General features: G+C 49.6%; 1 protein-coding gene across 1 annotated transcript; it reads right to left on the reverse strand.

Annotated features, from left to right (window-relative positions):
- Nucleotides 1–361: 361 nt before the first annotated feature.
- On the reverse strand, nucleotides 362–9,132 carry LOC134352694 (zinc finger protein 664-like). The gene is made up of 2 exons (XM_063060082.1): nucleotides 8,930–9,132; nucleotides 362–8,374 (listed from the first exon to the last, which is right to left on the reverse strand). Exon 2 carries the CDS (start codon nucleotides 8,264–8,266, stop codon nucleotides 6,857–6,859), a length of 1,410 nt encoding a protein of 469 aa, XP_062916152.1. The 5' UTR covers nucleotides 8,267–8,374; nucleotides 8,930–9,132; the 3' UTR covers nucleotides 362–6,856.
- Nucleotides 9,133–20,009: the final 10,877 nt, after the last annotated feature.

Below are 20,009 nucleotides of genomic sequence, written 5' to 3' on the forward strand. Positions count from 1 at the left end.
CCCCACCTCCCCCTCCCGTACCCCATCCGTTATTTATTTATATACACACATTCTTTTTCTCTCTCTCCTTTTTCTCCCTCTGTCCCTCTGACTATACCCCTTGCCCATCCTCTGGGTTCCCCCCTCCCCCTTTCTTTCTCCCTAGGCCTCCCGTCCCATGATCCTCTCATATCCCTTTTGCCAATCACCTGTCCAGCTCTTGGCTCCATCCCTCCCCCTCCTGTCTTCTCCTATCATTTCAGATCTCCCCCTCCCCCTCCCACTTTCAAATCTCTTATTAACTCTTCCTTCAGTTAGTCCTGACGAAGGGTCTCAGCCCAAAACGTCGACTGTACCTCTTCCTAGAGATGCTGCCTGGCCTGCTGCGTTCACCAGCAAATTTTATATGTGTTCCAAGTGTACACATTGTATTGAAAGAACGGGTAGGTAGGACGAGGGGGTGGGGTGGCTCTGTTGGTGAAAAATTAAGTAAATCCTTAGAAAGAGGTGATGTAGGATTGGAAGATGTAGAATCTTTGTGGATAGATCTAAGAAACTGCAAGGGTAAAAAGACTCTGATGGGAGTTATATACAAGCCTCCGAACAACAGCCAGGACGTGGGCTACAAATTACAGCAGGAGATAGAAAATGCATGTCAAAAGGGCAATGTTACGATCGTCATGGGGGATTTCAATATGCAGGTAGGTTGAGAAAGTCAGGCTGGTACTGAATCCCAAGAGGGTGAGTTTGTAGAATGCCTATGGGATGGCATTTTCGAGCAGCTCCTGGTTGAGCCACTAGGGCATCAGCAATTCAGGATTGGGTGTTGTGCAATGAATTGGATTTGATTAGATAGTTTAAGTTATGGAACCCTAGGAGGCAACGGTAAGGATTCACCCTGCAATTTGAGAGGGAGAATTACAGAGGCGTGAGAGAGGAGCTGGCCAAAATTGATTGGAAGGGAACACTAGCAGGGATGACGGCAGAGTAACAATGACTGCAGTTTCTGGGAGCAATTTGGAAGGTGCAGGATAGATGCATCCCAAAGATGATGGAATATTCTAAAGGCAGGATGATGCAACTGTGGCTGACAAGGGAAGGGAAAGCCAACAGAAAAGCAAAAGAGAGGGCATGTAATAGATCACAAATTATTGGGTAGTTAGAGGATTGGAAAATTTTTAAAAACCAACAGAAGGCAACTAAAAAAAGTCATAAGGGGGGAGAAGATGAAATATGAAGGTAAGCTAGCCAATAGTGTCAAAGAGCATACCAAAAGCTTTTTCAGATACATAAAGAAAAAAAGAGATGTGGAAGTAGATATTGGACCGTAGGAAAATGACGCTGCAGAGATAGTAATGGGGGACAAGGAGATAGCGGGCAAACTGTTTTAAGTACTTTGTACCTGGCTTCACTGTTAAAGACACTACCATTCTGCCAGAGGTTTAAGAGTGTCAGTGGGTAACAGTGAGTGTAGTTGCTATTACTACAGAGGTGCTTGGGAAACCGCAAGGTCTGAGGGTAGATAAGTCACCTGGACCAGATGGTGTGCACCCTAGGTTTCTGAAAAAGGGGCTAAAGAGATTGTGGAGACATTAGTAGTGATCTTTCAAGAATCAGTAGATTCTGGCATCGTTCTGGTGGTTTGGAAGATTGCAAATGTCACTCCACCTTTTAAGAAGGGAGGGTGGCAGGAGAAAGGATATTATAAGCCAGTTAGCCTGACTTCAGTGGTTGGGAAAATGTTGGAGTTGATCGTTAAGGATGTGTTTACAGGGTACTTGGAGGCACATGATAATATAGGCCAAAGTCAGCATGGTTTCCTCAAGGGAAAATCTTGCCTGACAAGTGGTAAAAGGACATTGATGGCAGTTATATACAGGCCTCCCAACAGCGGCTGGGAGGTGGACACAGATTACAACAGGAAATAGAAAAGGCGAGTCAAAAGGGCAATGTTATGGAAGTCATGGGAGATTTTAACATGCAGGTGGATTGGGAAAATCAGAATTGTAATGGATCTCAAGAGAGTGAGTTTGTTGAATGCCTAGGAGATGGCTTTTTAGAGCAGTTTGTCGTTCAGCCTACTAGGGGATCAGCTATACTGGATTAGGTATTATGTAATGAACCGGAGGCAATTAGGGAGCTTAAGGTAAAAGAACCCTTAGGAACCAGTGATCACAATATGATTGAGTTCAGCTTGAAATTTGATAGGAATAAAGTATTTCAGTGGAGTGAGGGCAAGTACAGTGGTATGAGAGAGGAGTTGGCCAAAGTAAATTGGAAGGAGCTGGCGGGGATGTCAGCAGAGTGGCAAGGGCGTGCGTTTCTGGGAAAAATGAGGAAGGTGCAGGTTATGTGTATTCCAAAAATGAAGAAATAATCAAATGGTAAAATCGTACAACCGTGGCTGACAAGGGAACCCAAAGCTATTGTAAAAGCAAAAGAAAGGGCATACAACGAAGCAAAAATTAGTGGGAAGATAGAGGATTGGGAAATTTTTTTAAATGTAGAGAGCAACTAAAAAGTATTAGAAGGGAAAAGATGAAATATGAAAGCAAGCTAGCAAATAATATCAAAGTGGATAGTAATTTTTTTTCAAGTACGTTAAAAATAAAAGAGAAATGAGAGTGGCTATAGGACCACTAGAAAATGAGGCAGGAGAGATAATAATGGGGGACAAGGAGATGGTCGATGAACTAAATGAGTATTTTGCATCAGTCTTCACTGTGGAAGACACTAGCAGTATGGCTGATGTTGCAGTGTGTGAAGGAAGAGAAGTGGGTGCAGTTACTGTTACAAGGGAGAAGGTGCTCAAAAATCTGAAAGACCTAAAGGTAGATAAGTCACCTGGATCAGAGGAACTGCTCCCTAGGGTTCTGAAAGAGGTAGCTTTAGAGATTGTGGTGGCAGTGGAAATGATCCTTTGAAAAATCGTTGGACTCTGGCAAGGTGCCAGAGGACTGGAAAATTGCAAATGTCACTCCACTCTTTAACAAATGAGGAAGGCAGCAGAAAGGAAATTATAGACCAGTTAGCCAGACCTCAGTAGTTGGGAGGATGTTAATTGTTAAGGACGAGGAGATGGAATACTTGGTGACCCAGGACAAGATAGTACAAAGTGGGCATGGTTTCCTTCAGGGAAAATCCTGCCTGACAGAACTGTTGGAATTCTTTGAGGAGATTACAAGTAGGATAGATAAAGGGGATGTCGTGGATGTTGTATATTTGGACTTTCAGAAGGCCTTTGACAAGGTGCCCACATGAGGCTGCTTGCCAAGTTAAGAGCCCATGGTATTACAGGAAAGTTATAAACATGGTTAGAGCATTGGCTGATTGATCGGAGGCAGCAAGTGAGAATAAAAGGATCCTTTTCTGGTTGGCTGCCAGTAACTAGTGGTGTTCCACAGGGGTCGGTGTTGGGACCACTTCTTTTTATGCTGTATATAAATGATTTAGATGATGGAATAAATGGCTTTGTTGCCAAGTTTGCAGATGATACAAAGATTGGTGGAGGGGCAGGTAGTGTTGAGGGAACAGGTAGGATGCAGAAGGACATAGACAGATTAGGAGAATGGGCAAGAAAGAGGCAAATGAAATACAATTTTGGAAAATGCATGGTCATGCACTTTGGTAGTAGAAATAAATGTGCGGAATATTTTCTAAATGGGAAGAAAATCCAGGAATCTGAGATGCAAAGGGACTTGGGAGTCTTTGTGCAGAACACCCTGATGGTTAACATGCAGGTTGAGTCAGTGGTGAGGAAGGCAAATGCCATGTTAGCATTCATTTCAAGAGGTCTAGAATACAAGAGCGAGGATGTGATGCTGAGGCTTTATAAGGCACTGGTGAGGCCTCACCTTGAGTAGTGTGAACAGTTTTGGGATCCTCATCTTAGAAAAGACGTGCTGGCATTGGAGAGGGTCCAGAGGAGGTTCACAAGGATGATTCCAGGAATGAAAGGGTTATCATACGAGGAATGTTTGATGGCTCTGGGTCTGTATTCGCTGGAATTCAGAAGGATGAGGGGGAATCTCATCAAAACCTTTCAAATGTTGAAAGGCCTAGACAGAGTAGATGTGGAAAGGATGTTTCCCATGGTGGGGGAGTCCAGGACAAGAGGGCACAGCCTCAGAATAGAGGGGCGCCCTTTCACAACAGAGATGCGAAGAAATTTCTTTGGCCAAAAAATGGTGAATTTGTGGAATTTGTTACCACGTGCAGCTGTGGAGGCCAGGTCGTTGGGTGTGTTTAAGGCAGAGATTGATAGGTTCTTGATTGGACATGGCATCAAAGGTTACAGGGAGAAGGCCGGGAACTAGGGTTGAGGAGGAGAGAAAAAAAATGATCAGCCATGATTGAATGGTGGAGCAGACTCGATGGGCCAGATGGCCTAATTCTGCTCCTATGTCTTATGGTCTAAATCTGTTGGAATTCTTTGAAGAAATAACAATCAAGATAGACAAAAGAGAGTCGGTGAATGTTGCTTACTTGGAATTTCAGAAGGCCTTTGACAAGGTGCCGTACATGAGGCTGCTTAAAGAGCCCATGGTATTACAGGAAAGATACTGGCATAGACAGAGCACTGGCTGATTGGCAGGAGGTGAAGAGTGGGAATAAAAGGAGCCTTTTCTGATTGGCTGCCGGTGACAAGAGGTGTTCTGCAGGGTCGGTATTGGGACCACCTCTTTTTACGTTATATATCAATGACTTGGATGACAGAATTGGTGGCTTTGTCGCCAAGTTTGTGGACACTATGAAGATAGGTGGAGGGGCAGGTGGTGTTGAGGAAACAGAGTCTGTAGAAGGACTTGGACAGATTAGGAGAATTGGCAAAGAAGTGGCAGATGGAATACAGCGTCAGGAAGAAAATTCAAAGTTCTGAGCTGCAAAGGGACTTGGAAGTCCTCGTGCAGGATTCCCCAAAGATTAATTTGCAGGTTGAGTCGATGGCGAGGAAGGCAAATGCAACGTTAGCATTCATTTCAAGAGGACCAGAACATAAAAGCAAGCATGTAATGATGAGGCTTCATAGGGCACTGGTGAGGCCTCACTTGGGAGTACAGTGAGCAGGTTTGGGTCCTTTATTTAAGAAAAGACGTGCTGACATTGGAGAGGGTTCAATGGAGGTTCACAAAAATGATTCCAGGAACAAAAGGCTTGTCATACAAGGAGTGATTTAGGCTCTGGGCCTGTACTCACTGGGATTCTGAAGTACGAGGGTGGGATCTCATTGAAGCCTATCGAACGTTGAAAGGTCCCGAGAGAGTGGATGATTCCCGTGGTGGGGGAGTCTAGGACCAGAGGGAACGATCTCTGAATAGAGGGCCGTCCATTAGGAACGGAGATGAGGAGGAGAGTCTTTAGCCAGAGACTGGCGAGTCTGTGGAATCCGTTGCCACAGGCGGCCGTGGAGGCCGAGTCCTTATGTTTCTCTAAGCTGATTGATGAGTCAGGGTGTGAAAAGTTACAGAGAGAAGACAGGAGATTGGGGCTGGGAGGGAAATGGATCTGCCACGAGAAAAGCTGGAGCAGACCTGATGGGCCAAATCATCTAATTATGCTCCTATTTCTTACGACCTTATAAGCAAAGAGGCACAGAGTGGACAGCCAAGGACCTGGTTCCAGAGTGCAAATGGCTAAAAAAAAAAGGACATGATTTTAAGATGATTGTAGAAAGTACTTGGGGTGGGTGTCAGAGTAGGTGTTTTTCACACAGAGACTGGTGGGATCGTGAATCACGCTGTCAGGGTTGGTTCAGGCAGATACGTTGGGGACACTTACGATTCTCTTTGATAGCAGTAAGGATGAACGAACAATGGGGGAAATTTCAGATTGGTTTTAGAGTAGGTTCAAATTTCAGCAGAGTTGAAGGGCCGGTGCTGTACTCTGCTGTGTTCTGTTTATGTTCTAATGGGCATCTGAAAGAACACTGATTTACAACGCGAAAACACGGCCCAGAATTTCACCAATGTCCCACAACTGACATTTACAAAACACACTGCAGATACCGTCCTGGGCCAATCCAACGGCGCCTCCCACAACCAACACCTCTCCCACCCTCCGAGCCCCAGAGTACCCCAGCCTGGAATGTACCGTCATCGAGTCCAAATCCCGAAACTCGGACTGCGGTCCGCTCACCCCAGGAGGGACGAGGAGACTTTGGAGAGGGTGCGGAAGATGTTCACCTGGATGTTGCCTGGATTCGGGGGCCTGAGCTATGAGGACAGGCTGGAAAAAACTGTGTTACTTTCTCTGGAACGGCAGAGGCCGAGAGGAAACCCGATAGAAGTTTGTCAGATTATGAGAGTCATAGACAGCTGGTGCTTTTTCCCAGGATGGAAATGTCTGATAGGAGAGGCCATGGAGTCGAGGTGTGAAGGGACAAATTCAAAGGCGATGTGTGGGGCAAAGTTTAGATCTTTTTTTGCACTGAGCAGCAGGTCCATGGATGGTGGCAGAGACAAGAGGAGTTAAAGGTGCCGTGAGGTAGGCAGGGAATGGAGGGAGGTGGACAAGGGACTGGGCATGTATACAATATCATGGGCTGAATGGCCTGTACGGCCTGTACTCTGTCATGTTCTGTGATCACCAACCGCAATTATACAGATGCCTTCTCACCCTCCTCAGAAGGTTCACCGCCACACGTCTGTGTATGCACAGCGGCCACCAGAAACTAATTTTCAGCAGCGTCACATCCCCTTCACCTCCCCCAGTCCCAGATTCTATCCCCAGCCGACTCGCGGAACAAATTTACCTTTGTGGAATGTGGGAGGAAATCGGATCAGCCCACGGACACAGAAACTCCAGACACACACAAGCACACACAGTGTCCGCTGTACCAGGAGACGACCCTCCCCCCGTCGGGACGAGTGTCACCGCTCTACTCCGTGTGAGTCCGCTGGTGGTTCTGCATCTGCCACGACCATGTGAAGCACTTGCCGCAGACGGGGCAGGCGAAGGGCTTCTCCCCGGTGTGGACCCTCCGGTGCGCCTGCAGGTGGGAGGAGTGGGTGAAGGCCTTGCTGCAGTCGGGGCAGGAGAAGGGCCGCTCACCGGTGTGGGTGCGCCGGTGGGCCAGCAGGTGCGAGGCGTAGACGAAGGTCTTGGCGCACTCGGGGCAGGCGAACGGCCGCTTGCCGGCGTGGGCACGACGGTGCGCCAGCAGGTTCGTGGTGTGGGGGAAGACCTTGCCACACTCGGGGCAGGCGAACCTCTTCTCCCTCAAGTGTAGCCGCTGGTGCGCCTGCAGGTTGGAGTACCGGACGAAGGCCTTGCCGCAGACGGTGCAGGAGAAGGGCCTCTCCCCGGCGTGGATCACGTGGTGCTGCTTCAGGTGCACGGGGCTCTTGAAGGCCTTGCCGCAGTCGGGGCAGGGGAAGGGCCGCTCCTCGGTGTGGACCTGACGGTGCTGAAGTAAGATTGAAGCCGTGCTAAAGCACTTCCCACAGTCTGGACATGGGTAGGGCCTCTCCCCTGTGTGAGTCCGCCTGTGCGCATGGAGCTGTGACGACCGGGCGAAGCTCTTCCCACAGAGAGGGCAGACGAAGGGCTTCTCTCCGGTGTGAACCCGCTGGTGCTCCAGGAGGTGGGCAGACTGGACGAAGGTCTTGCCGCAGTCGGGGCAGGAAAAAGGCCGCTCGCAGGTGTGGGTGCGCCGGTGGGCCTGTAGGTGCGAAGAGCGGCCGAACGTCTTGCCGCAGTCGGGGCAGGAGAAGGGCTGCTGGCAGCTGTGGGTGCGTTGGTGCCTCTGTAGGTGTGAGGAGTGGCCGAACGTCTTGCCGCAGTCGGGGCAGGAGAAGGGCCGCTCGCAGCTGTGGGTGCGTTGGTGCCTCTGCAGGTGGGAGGAGTGGCCGAAGGCCTTGCCGCAGTCGGGGCAGGGGAAGGGCCGCTCGCCAGTGTGGGTGCGCAGGTGGGCCTGCAGGTGCGAGAAGTGGGTGAAGGCCTTACCGCACTCGGGGCAGGTGACGCTCGTCTCCTCGGTGTGGATCCGCTGGTGCCGCGTGCAGTCCTGGTGACTCTTGTAGGTCTTGCCGCAGACGTTGCAGATGAAGGGCCGGATCTCGGTGTGGGCCAGCCAGTGGCGGCGCAACAGGGACTGGTAGGCAAACACCTTCCCGCACAGCGTGCAGGGCAACAGGCCCTCGCGATCAGGTCTGCTCTTCTGCACACCCTCACCGCCCTCGGATGCAGGTACATCCACATGGATATCGAGGGGCTTTCCTTCCATTCTGTGGTGGCTACTGTCGATAGAATCGCAGCACTCCCACGTCACTCCGCAAGATCTTGGCATGAATGTTTGGCCCTAACTTTCTCTGCTCTGATGCTCCACTTAAGCTATGTGACACCGGTGTAGACAGCGTCATACAGAACAAATCTTTCTCACCCGAGTCACTGATACCTGAAAGGACAAACAGAACACTTCTCAATTATAGGTTCACGGCAGTAAATTTTATAGCTTTTCTCTGAAATTGCATAACAAAATTCTGTTTTAACACTTCGTGTACAGCATGATATGTCTAGATGGCACAAACACACAACCTTTTTCACATATTCCAGAAGTAACAATAATAAATCAAAACCTGTACCACTATGCCCAAGATCGCAGCCAATATAAATGGTTATCAATGGTTCCAAGTCCCAAAGCCATGTAGTCTTTTCCTTCAGCTTCCTTGTAGCCAGCAAATTTATACCTGTCCTCTGCTCAAAAGCATATCAAGCTGTAATATTTAAAGGAGGGGGAAGTAAATACAGGGGTTAAAAAAACCGGATGATATGAAATCAAAGTACTCAGGACAAGTTGATGAAGTTCAATCAGCCGAGGTCTGGACGAACATGGGGTTCCAATCCTCTGCAAAAAGGAGCATGGCGGACACTTTTCCCAGAATGCAGCACGCGCAACAAACAGCTCTAACTGCTCAGCCAGCGCCCTCCGCACCACGAGACGTTGCCTTACCGAGGGCAGTGCGCATGCTCAGACGTACGGGCCCCCCGCTCCAGTGTAAATCACCCGCCCTGGCAACCTGCGCGGCGGACAGCCCCCGGCTGCGGGCTCACACCCAACGGCGGGCCAGGAATCGCTAACGGGGACCGGCGGAGGGGCAACAATCCGTGACGGGCCGCGCAAGTGGGAAGCGGGCGCCGACGCCGCCCGTTGGCCGAACCGATCGCCCACGTGACCCCAGCGCCCGCCCTTCATTGTGACGTTGCAGAAGGCCTTCCGCGTGGTTCTTGATTGACAGTCGAGTTGGCCATTCCGGACACCGGGAGGACTCAGGCCCCTCCCTGTTTGTCATCCGACTGTTTGGACAGCCGGAGGGGGCGTAACCAAGACCCATTGATTGATAGGTCAGCTGAGTAGGCGGGCGGTGCCAAACGAACATCAAAGGAGCCAGTTAATCGAATTGGTTTACATGTACGGTACGCTGAAAAGCCTGTCTGCGAACAGGTTGAATAATAACGCAGCGCACTGGGGTAGAACAGTAGAAAAGCAATAAGAATGCAGTTATCTTTAGTAGGCAGACAATATAGTGATGCTCGGGAGCCGTTGTTATAATAGCGGGGTAGAAGTTGTTCTGGAGCTTAATTGCTTTCAGGCGATGGGAGAGGAGGAAGAGATGGGCCCCTCTGGTGGGATATCTTTCATTATGCTCCCTGCGTGTCCACCACCTTCTTTACCCGTGTTGGAATTGCCCTACCAGACCAAGATGCAACCTGTCAACAGGATATCCCTCAAGGTTCGCCAGCGAATTTGTGGCATGCCTAACCTCCTTAAGCTGCCAGGACACTGTCGCCCCATCTTCATGGACCCACAGCAGGCCATCCAAGATACCAAAACACACAAGTGTGAAACTGCTAACTCTTCCCACCTCTGGCCCACCGATGAGATCTGATACAATTCATAAGCACTAAAAGAACATACCAAGTGCTCACGAACGAGTCATCCACCGCAGAAATCGAAGATTGAAGAACAAATTCTAGTTCTTCTTTCTGTCATTCTCCTTGTTGTTCCTAACAACCCTCGATGCTTCCTAATATTTAAACTGTTAGCCATTAGCTGACATTACCTGCATGTTATGTTTTCCAGAAACCTTTGCTGGGACAAAGTACTTCACACAGATGGCCTAAAAGCTACCGGGGACAATAGTGCAAATAACTTAGCTGTAGCTGTTTGGTTTAATGTGGACCAATTAACACAGCCTCATTGTCTTTTGTTGCAGACCAGAATTGGTCATATCACATTGCAAACCACATCTCTTAGCTCCCCACCCCACCCACTGTGGATTAGCAGCCTGTGCTCTGTAACACTGTCATTTTGCAAAGCTGTACTTTTAACTTCAAACTGATTGCTGTTTGCAATTTATATTATGAACTGAAGATTGGTTCTTGTTTACAACAAGAAGCTGAGCAAAGAGTATTTGTTAGAAGGTTAACTTTGTCACAAACAACTCTGACCCTTTGGAAAGGTCATGCTGTGCTTGGCAATAATCCTCTCGGGCCCTAGAAAGTGAATAGCCATCACACTTGCACACTTAACTTTACCTCTCTCTTGTCTCAATAGACAATAGACAACAGGTACAGGAGTAGGCCATTCAGCCCTTCGAGCCAGCACCATCATTCACTGTGATCATGGCTGATCATCCACAATCAGTCCCCCATTCCTGCCTTCTCCCCCTATCCCTTCACTCCGCTATCTTTACGAGCTCCATCTACCTCTTTTTTGAAAGAATCCAGAGAATTGGCCTCCACTGCCTTCTGAGGCAGAGCATTCCACAGATCCACAACCCTCTGTGTGAAAAAGTTTTTCCTCAACTCTGTTCTAAATGGTCTACCCCTTACTCTTAAACTGTGGCCTCTGGTTCTGGACTCCCCCAACATCGGGAACAGGTTTCCTGCCTCTAGCGTGTCCAATCTCTTAATAATCTTATATGTTTCAATCAGATCCCCCCTCGTCCTTCTAAATTCCAGTGTATACAACCCCAGTCACTCCAATTTTTCAAGATATGACAATCCCGCCATCCAGGGAATTAACCTTGTGAACCTACGCTGCACTCCCTCAATAGCAAGAATGTCCTTCCTCAAATTTGGACACCAAAACTGCACACAGTAACCCAGGTGTGGTCTCACCAGGGCCCTGTACAACTGCAGAAGGACCTCTTTGCTCTTATACTCAACTCCCCTTGTTATAAAGGCCAGCATGCCATTAGCTTTCTTCACTGCCTGCTGTACCTGCATGCTTACTTTCAGTGACTGATGAACAAGGACACCTAGATTTCGTTGTACTTCCCCTTTTCCTAACTTAACACCTTTCAGATAGTAATCTGCCTTCCCGTTCTTGCCACCAGATAACCTCACATTTATCCACATTCAACTGCATCTGCCATGCATCTGCCCACTCACCCAACCTGTCCAAGTCACCCTGCATTCTCATAACATCCTGCTCACATTTCACACTGCCACCCAGCTTTGTGTCATCTGCAAATTTGCTAATGTTACTTTTAAGTCAAAGTATATCATCTAATACCTCTTACCAACAGCATCTCATGACTCCCTTCGGACAGGACGTACAGAAGCCTGACATCCTACACCACCGGGTTCAGGAACAGATTTTTCCCTTCAGTCACTGAGTTATTGGACCAACCGCCCCCTCACTACAGTAACACTGTGTCCACTTTGCATTACAATGGACTTTCAATTTTTTACACTTATTGAATTCTTTCTTGTAAAAAACTGTTCATTATTCATGTTTAGTCTATATTTTGCTTGTGAACACTGCACGTCTGCTGTTAGATGCCTGTGATGGTGCTGCGGGTACGTTTTTCAATGCCTGTGACGTTACTGTAATTTAGAAACACAGAAAACCTACAGCGCAATACAGGCCCTTCAGCCCACAAAGCTGTGCTGAACATGTACTTACTTTAGAAATTACCTAAGGTTACCCATAGCCCTCTATTTTTCTAAGCTCCATGTACCTATCCAGGAGTCTCTTAAGAGACCCTATCGTATCCACCTCCACCACCATTGCCGGCAGCCCATTCCACGCATTCACCACTCTCTGTGTGAAAAACTTACCCCTGACATCTCCTCTGTACCTACTTCCAAGCACCTTAAAACTGTGCCCTCTCATGTTAGCCATTCCAGCCCTGGGAAAAAGTTTTGGATCTCCCCCTCCCCCTCCCACTTTCAAATCTCTTACTAACTTTTCTTTCAGTTAGTCCTGACGAAGGGTCTCGGCCCGAAACGTCGACCGTACCTCTTCCTATAGATGCCGCCTGGCCTGCTGCGTTCACCAGCAACTTTGATGTGTGTTGCTTGAATTTCCAGCAATTGCAGAATTACTGTTGTCTGGGAAAAAGCCTCTGGCTATCCACATGATCAATGTCTTTCATCATCTTATACACCTCTGTCAGGTCACCTCTCATCCTCCGTCGCTCCAAGGAGAAAAGGCCAAGTTCACTCAACCCGTTTTCATAAGGCATGCTCCCCAATCCAGGCAACATCCTTGTAAATCTCCTCTGTGTCACAATGGGGGGTGTTGGGAACCGACCCAAATGCAAGACACAGACACTGAAGTACTAGGAACCGGACAAGGATGCAGGACCTGGGCTAGGACATGGACAAGAAACGGGGAAACCGGACAAGGAACTATGAACTAGGAGCCCAGGCTTGAACCCCGAGCCAGAGACTGGACAAGGACCCAGAATCTGGGTCTTGCCTCGGGCTCAGGCCCCAGAACCAGGCAAGGACATGACATGACTGCAGGACTGGAGGCTGGGGTCTTGAGGCTTGAGGCGTGGAGACAGGCTTGGAGGCATGAGTCTTGGAGACAGGCTTGGGGTCTTGAGGCCTCAGTCTAGGGAACTTCGAGGCTTGGGTATGGACTCAGAGCCAGAGACTGGGCAAGGACCCAAAACCTGGGACTTGACTCCGGCTTGGACTCCAGAACTAGGCGAGGACTCTGGCTCGGACTCCAGAACTAGGTGAGGACAAGACGAGGCTACAGGACTGGACATGGCTTGGGTGAGGAATTCCTGGGTAGGGCGAGACACAAGGGCAGGTAAAGGCACAGGGACAGGACTCGGATAGGACTGGACTAGACACGGACTGGACGAGGGCCTTCAGGAGCACAGAGCCTTGGACTAGAAGAGACAGGAGCACAGAACACAGAGCTGGGAGCCCTCTTGGGAACAGGACGTAGGGCCAGAACTCATACACAGAACGCTGGACATGAAGAGACGGATCCCAACACAAGGTGGCGGCAAACGGCCAGACCCACCTAGTGAAGGCGTGGACACAGAGAGACAATTCCACACAACGAAAGACAGTCCTTTATCTTGACCTAACAAGGCTCCGGTCTTGCTCCGGTGGTAAAACTTCAGCGATACAGGTGGGGTATAATGGCTAGGTGAGCAGGCAGAGAGTCAGGCGAGGGGAGAAAAGACAAGGAGGGGAAGAGAACAGTTCAGCAGGGAATCCCTGGTTTGCAGAGGTATTTATGTCTCAGCCCCAAAACGAGAATCATGTGCCTACAACAGAAACTGGGGAAAACCAGAAACCCTGGAATAAGGATCGATGGACCCGACCGGGTCTGATCCCGGGAGTGTGATGGGACGGTGTGGAGGGAGTTTCACTCTGTGTCTGACTCTGGGAGTGTGTGATGGGACGGTGTGGATGGAGATTCACTCTGTGTCTGACCCTGGGAGTGTGTGATGGGACGGTGTGGAGGGAGCTTCACTCTGTGTCTGACCCCGGGAGTGTGTGATGGGACGGTGTGGAGGGAGTTTCACTCTAGGTGTGACCCTGAGAGTGTGTAATGGGACGGTGTGGAGGGAGTTTCACTCTGTGTCTGACCCCGGGAGTGTGTGATGGGACGATGTGGAGGGAGTTTCACTCTGTGTCTGACCCCGGGAGTGTGTGATGGGACAGTGTGGAGGGAGTTTAACTCTAGGTGTGACCCTGGGAGTGTGTGATGGGACGGTGTGGAGGGAGCTTCACTCTGTGTCTGACCCCGGGAGTGTGTGATGGGACAGTGTGGAGGGAGTTTCACTCTAGGTGTGACCCTGGGAGTGTGTGATGGGACGGTGTGGAGGGAGCTTCACTCTGTGTCTGACCCCGGGAGTGTGTGATGGGACGGTGTGGAGGGAGCTTCACTCTGTGTCTGACCCCGGGAGTGTGTGATGGGACAGTGTAGAGGGAGTTTCACTCTAGGTGTGACCCTGGGAGTGTGTGATGGGACGGTGTGGAGGGAGCTTCACTCTGTGTCTGACCCCGGGAGTGTGTGATGGGACAGTGTGGAGAGAGTTTCACTCTGTGTCTGACCCCGGGAGTGTCTGATGGGACGGTGTAGAGGGAGTTTCACTCTAGGTGTGACCCTGGGAGTGTATGATGGGATGGTGTGGAGGGATCTTCACCATATCTGACGACAGGAGTTTGTGTTGTGAACGTGTGAGGTTAGATTCACCCAGGACCCTGCCTTCCTTCCCACTAATTCTGTTCTGGGAGCCGTGCTCTTTGTGATTTTTATAAATGACTTGGACGAGGAAGTGGAAGGGTGAGTTAGATAGACAGATACTCTATTGATCCCAAAGGAAATTACAGTGTCACAGTAGCATTACAAGTGCACAGATATACAAATATACAAATATTAGAAGAGAAATAAGAAAGATTAAAAAATAAGTTGCCTCAAACAGTCTAACAGGAGGGGATCATCACTTCCCCGGTTATAGGTTGACTGATTATAGAGCTTGACGATCGAGGGTAAGAATGGCCTCATCTGGAGCTCATTGGAGCAGCGCTATTGTCTTAATCTCGTACTGAAGGTGCTCCTCTGTTCAGCCAAGGTGGCATGCAGAGGGTGAGATACATTGCCCAGAATTGCCAGGATTCTGCATGGGGTTCTATGTTCTACCACAGCCTCCAGTGTGTCCAGTTTGACTCCTGTAACAGAGCCAGCCTTCCCAATCAGTTTATTGAGGCTGTTGGCATCACCCGTGTTGATGCCATTGCCCCAGCACAGCACTGCATAGAAGATTGTACTGGCGACAACAGACTGGTAGAACATGTGAAGGAGAGGCCTGCATACTCCAAAGAACTTCAGTCTCCTCAGGAATTCGAGGGAACTCTGGCCCTTCTTGTACACGGCCTCCGTGTTGGTGCTCCAGGCAAGTCTGTCATCCAGGTGCACCCCCAGGTACTTGTAGGTTCTCACCACATCCACGTCCTCACATCAATAGTAACAGGGAGCAGTGCACGATAAGTCTTCCTGAAGTCCATCTCCATCTCCTTTGTCTTACGGATGTTGAACTGCAGATGATTCAGCTTGCACCATTTGACAACGTCCTCCTTCAGGGCCCTGTATTCATCCTCCTGTCCTCCCTTTATACATCCAACTATTGCTGAGTCATCAGAGAATTTCTGCAGATGACATGACTCACCGTGGTATCTCAAATCCAAGGTATACAGGATAAACAGGAAGGGAGCCAATATGGTCCCCTGTGGGGCCCCAGTGCTGCTTGTAGCCATGTCTGACACATAGCTCTGAAACCACACAAACTGTGATCTGCCAGTCAGATAGTCCATTATCCAGGGTACAATGGAAGTGCCAACCTGCAGTGAATGGAGCTTTTCCCCAGCAATGACGGCTGCATGGTACTGAAGACACTTGAATAATCAAACATGATCCTCACAGTGCTGCCCTGCTTATCCAAATGGGAGTAGGCTCTGTTCGGCAGGTAGATGACAGCATCGCCGACTCTAGTGTGCTCCTGGTCGGAAACCCAGGGGATCGAGGGCTGATCTGACCAGGAGTCGAAGGTGAGTAACTTCGTCGGTGACACGAAGGCTATCGTATGTTCCAACAGGACGTTGATAGGATGTGGAATTGGGCCGAGAAGTGGCAGATGCAGTTCAATCCGGAAAAGTGCCAAGTGAAACACTTTGGAATATCGAACGAAGGCTGAGTACAGGGTCAATGGCCAGACCCTCAGCAGTGCGGAGATACAGAGAAATCCTGGGGTCCACGGCCATGGCTGCCTCAAAGATGCAGTGCACATTGATAGGGCATTAAGAAGTCCTATGGTGTGTTCATTAGTTGAGGGATTGAGGAGTTGTGAGGTAATGTTGCAGCTCTATAAAACTCCGGTCAGATCGCACATAGAGCAGTGTGTTCAATTCTGGTTGCCTCATTACAGGAAGGATGTGGAAGCTTTAGAGAGGGAGCAGAAGAGATATACCAGGATACTGCCTGGATTACAGGGCATGTCTTATGATGAAGGGCTGCGCGAGATTGGGCTTTCCGCTGTGGAGCTAGGGAGGCTGAGAGGTAACTTGGTAGAGGTGTACAAGATGAGAAGAGGCAGAGATTGAGTGATCTGCCAGCATCTTTTTTTTCTTTCTAGGACAGAAATAGCTAATGCAAGGGGTGTGTTTTTAAGGTGATTGGTGGAAAGTATAGGGGAGATATCAGAGGAGGTATTTTTGCAGAGAGAGTAGTGGGTGCGTGGAATACACTGTCAGGTGTGGTGGTAGAGGCAGATACATTTGGGACCTTTATAGCAACATGGATGAAAGAAAGATGGAGAGCTCTGTGGGTGCGAAGGGTGAGATTAACCTTACAGTAGATTAGAAGGGTGAGATTGACCTTAGAGTATATTAGAAGATCAGCACAACATCATGGGCCGAATGGCCTGCACTGTTCTATGTTCACAATGAGCAGCTTGTCTATTCGAAAGAACACTGGTATATTTTGCCACAGCATTAAGATGCAGTCCAGAATTTTGCCTCTTGCCAAAGCTAACATTTTAAAAAATGCCACTCCAGATGCTGTCCCGGCCTTTTCAAACAGAACCTCCCACAACCAACACCCCTCCCAGCCTCTAGGTCCCAAACTATCACTGCCAGTGCTGTGGAGAGGGTGCAGAACAGGTCCACCAGGATGGTGCCTGGATTAGAGGCTGGAGGGGTAGGAGAGGCTGGAGGGGTAGGAGAGTTTGGAGGGGTAGGAGAGGTTGGGGGGTAGGAGAGGCTGGAGGGGTAGGAGAGTTTGGAGGGGTAGGAGAGGTTGGAGGGGTAGGAGAGGCTGGAGGGGTAGGAGAGGTTGGAGGGATAGGAGAGGCTGGAGGGGTAGGAGAGGCTGGAGGGGTAGGAGAGGGTGGAGGGGTAGGAGAGGCTGGAGGGGTGTGAGAGGCTGGAGGGGTAGGAGAGGCTGGAGGGGTAGGAGAGGTTGGAGGGGTGTGAGAGGCTGGACAGATGTATTACTTTCTCTGGAGTTGCAGAGGCTGGTGGGAGTTGATCTGATTACAATAACCGGCATATTTTCCGCAGGGTGGAAATGTCTAATACGAGAGGCAATGGAGTTAGGGCGAGAGGGGAAAAGTTCGAAGGTGAGGTGGGTGGCAAGATTTTGATTTCTTGGTGCCTGGTTGGTGGTGGTGAGTTACAACACAGGACTTAAGTTAGGCAGGGATTGGAGGGATGTGGACAAGGCGTAGCCAGCAGGGACTGGGCATCAGGACTATATTGTGGGCCGAATGCTCTGTACTGTGTTATGTTATGTGACCGACAACCAGATTTATACAGATTCCATCTCACTCTCCTCACAAAGTTCACTGCCAGACACACGTGCCCGTGTACGCCCGGTGGCCTCGAGAAGCTAATTTAAAGTCGCATTACATCCCCTTCATCTCCCCCAACCCCTGGTTCTGTCTCTCACCCAGACACTCGCGGAACAGTTCACCTTGGTGGAACGCCGTGTTTGTGCCGGTGTCCCTGTGGGCTCGAGGACTGGTGGAAGGCCTTGCCACAGTCGGGGCGGGAGAAGACCCACAGGTGCACCTCCAAGCGTGAGAAGTGGATGAAGGTCTTGCCGCGCCCGGGGCGGGTGACCCTCTGCTCCCTGGTGGGCGTCAGGCCGCGTCTCAGCCTGGGCGTACTAGTGGCAGTGCAGCAAGGACCGCTGGGCAAACACTTGCCCGCACATTGTGCAGGTCAGCAGCCCCCTCCGCCTCACCCCCCGTCAATGAGTCTGCTCCACACACCCTCGCTCCCCTCGGAGGCAGATACATCCACAGGGATATCACTGGGCTTTCCTTCTGTCAGCTGTCTGTTGGATCCTGGCTCTCCTGCATTAGTCTGCAACATCTTAGTGTGAGCTTTCTCCGTCCTGTCTCACTACTCAAGCATCTGCGACGCTGGTGGGGAGAGGGTCATACAGTGCAAGTCTTTCTCAGCGCAGCCACTGATACCCGGGGAATCCTAAATCACAGGTTCACAGTAGTACATAGCCTTTCTCTGTAACCGTACCAGAAAATTCCAATTTCCTGATTTTTTTTTTGTGTGTGACATAAAGTGGGAAAACAGATTTTTTTCCAGCGGCACAAATCAACTCGACGGGGGTGGGGGGTCCACACAGGTGAGGGTGGGGGCAGCGGTTTGAAAACTAGTGTTCGCGGGCTTTTGGGTTTTTCTGGTGGCCCCCAGTTGAATCGCAGATCATTAGCAAGGGCAAATGGAAGTCAGGTGGGGAGAAGCAGGGCGGCCATTGTGGGGGCAGGCCGGCCATTTTGGGGGCAGGCCGGCAGCGTGGGAGGGGGGAGGCTTTGGCTCAACCGGTGAGAACGGGCTTGTTCTTCATTCTTCATCTGTTAGTGCAGGGAGGCTGCGAGGAAGGACAGGCAGATGACAGGTCAGTGGGACGAGTAACAGGATTATGAAGACATGTAGTCCTCTTTTATTGTCATTTAGTAATGCATGCATTAAGAAATGATACATTATTTCCACCGGTGTGATATCACAAAACACAGGACAGACCAAGACTGAAAAACTAACAAAACCCACATAATTATAACATATAGTTACAACAGTGCAACAATACCATAACTTGATGAAGAAGTCCATGAGCACAGTAAAGTTCAAAGTTTCTCAAATGTCCCACATCTCACGCAGACGGGAGAAGGAAGAAAAACTCTCCCTGCCATGCCGACCACAATCCGACTCTGACTCATCCGAAAACTTTGAGCTCTGATCAGCTCTCCGACACCGAGTAGTGAGCGCCATCTCTGTCCGAACAATTGGAGCTCCTTCTCAGTCGCCAAAAGCGAGCAAGGCCGCAGATTTTGAGGCCTACCCTCCAAAAGATTCCAGACCACGCAGTAATGACAGCAGCGGACGGGCATTTCAGAAATTTCTCCAGATGTTCCTCTGCGCTCTCACGTCCATTCTCCATCAAATCAGAATTGTCCACGGCCCCATGGGGGCAAAATCGAAAAGGGTGATGAATACAGGACTGCAGGTGTTGTATTTGAATGCGCGCGGTATAGAGAATAAGGTAGATGATCTTGTAGCATAGTTAGAGATCGGCAGGTGCGATGTTGCGGGCATCACAGACACGTGGCTAAGATTATAGTTGGGAGTTTAACATACAAGGATACACATTGTATAGAAAGTACAGACAGGTAGGCAGGGAGGGTGGCATGGCTCTGTTGGTTAAAAAAAAAGAAATCAAATCCTTTGGAAGTGAACCTTGAGGACAGTGATCATAATATGATAGAGTTCACCCTGCACTTTAAGAGTGAGAAGCTGAGTCAGGTGTATCAGTATTACTGTGGAGTAAAAGGAATTATAAGAGGCATGACAGAAAAGTTGGCCAAAATGGATTGGAAGGGGACACTGGCAGGGATGATGGCAGAACAACAAAGGTTGGAGTGTCTCAGAGGAAATCGGAAGGTGCAGGATAGATACCCCCCAAGGAAGAAGTATTCTAGAAGCAGGGTGACACAACTGTGGCTGACAGGGGAAGTCAAAAACAACATAAAAGAAAGGGCAAATTATAAAGCAAAACTTTCTGTGAAGTTGGAGGACTGGGAAGCTTTTAAAATCAACAAGAAAAGCCATAAAGAAAGAAGACATGAAATATAAAGGTAAGCAACACACACAAAAAGTGCTGGTGAACGCAGCAGGCTAGGCAGCATCTACAGGAAGAGGTACAGTCAATGTTTCGGGCCGAGACCCTTCCTCAGGGCAAAAAGGTAAGCTAGCCA

Source organism: Mobula hypostoma, chromosome 10 (genome assembly GCF_963921235.1).
Source record: "Mobula hypostoma chromosome 10, sMobHyp1.1, whole genome shotgun sequence".
NCBI lineage: Eukaryota > Metazoa > Chordata > Chondrichthyes > Myliobatiformes > Myliobatidae > Mobula > Mobula hypostoma.

Excerpts from the sequence above, each read along its gene's own strand:
- LOC134352694 (XM_063060082.1), bottom strand. The coding sequence starts at position 8,266 with ATGCCAAGATCTTGCGGAGTGACGTGGGAGTGCTGCGATTCTATCGAC.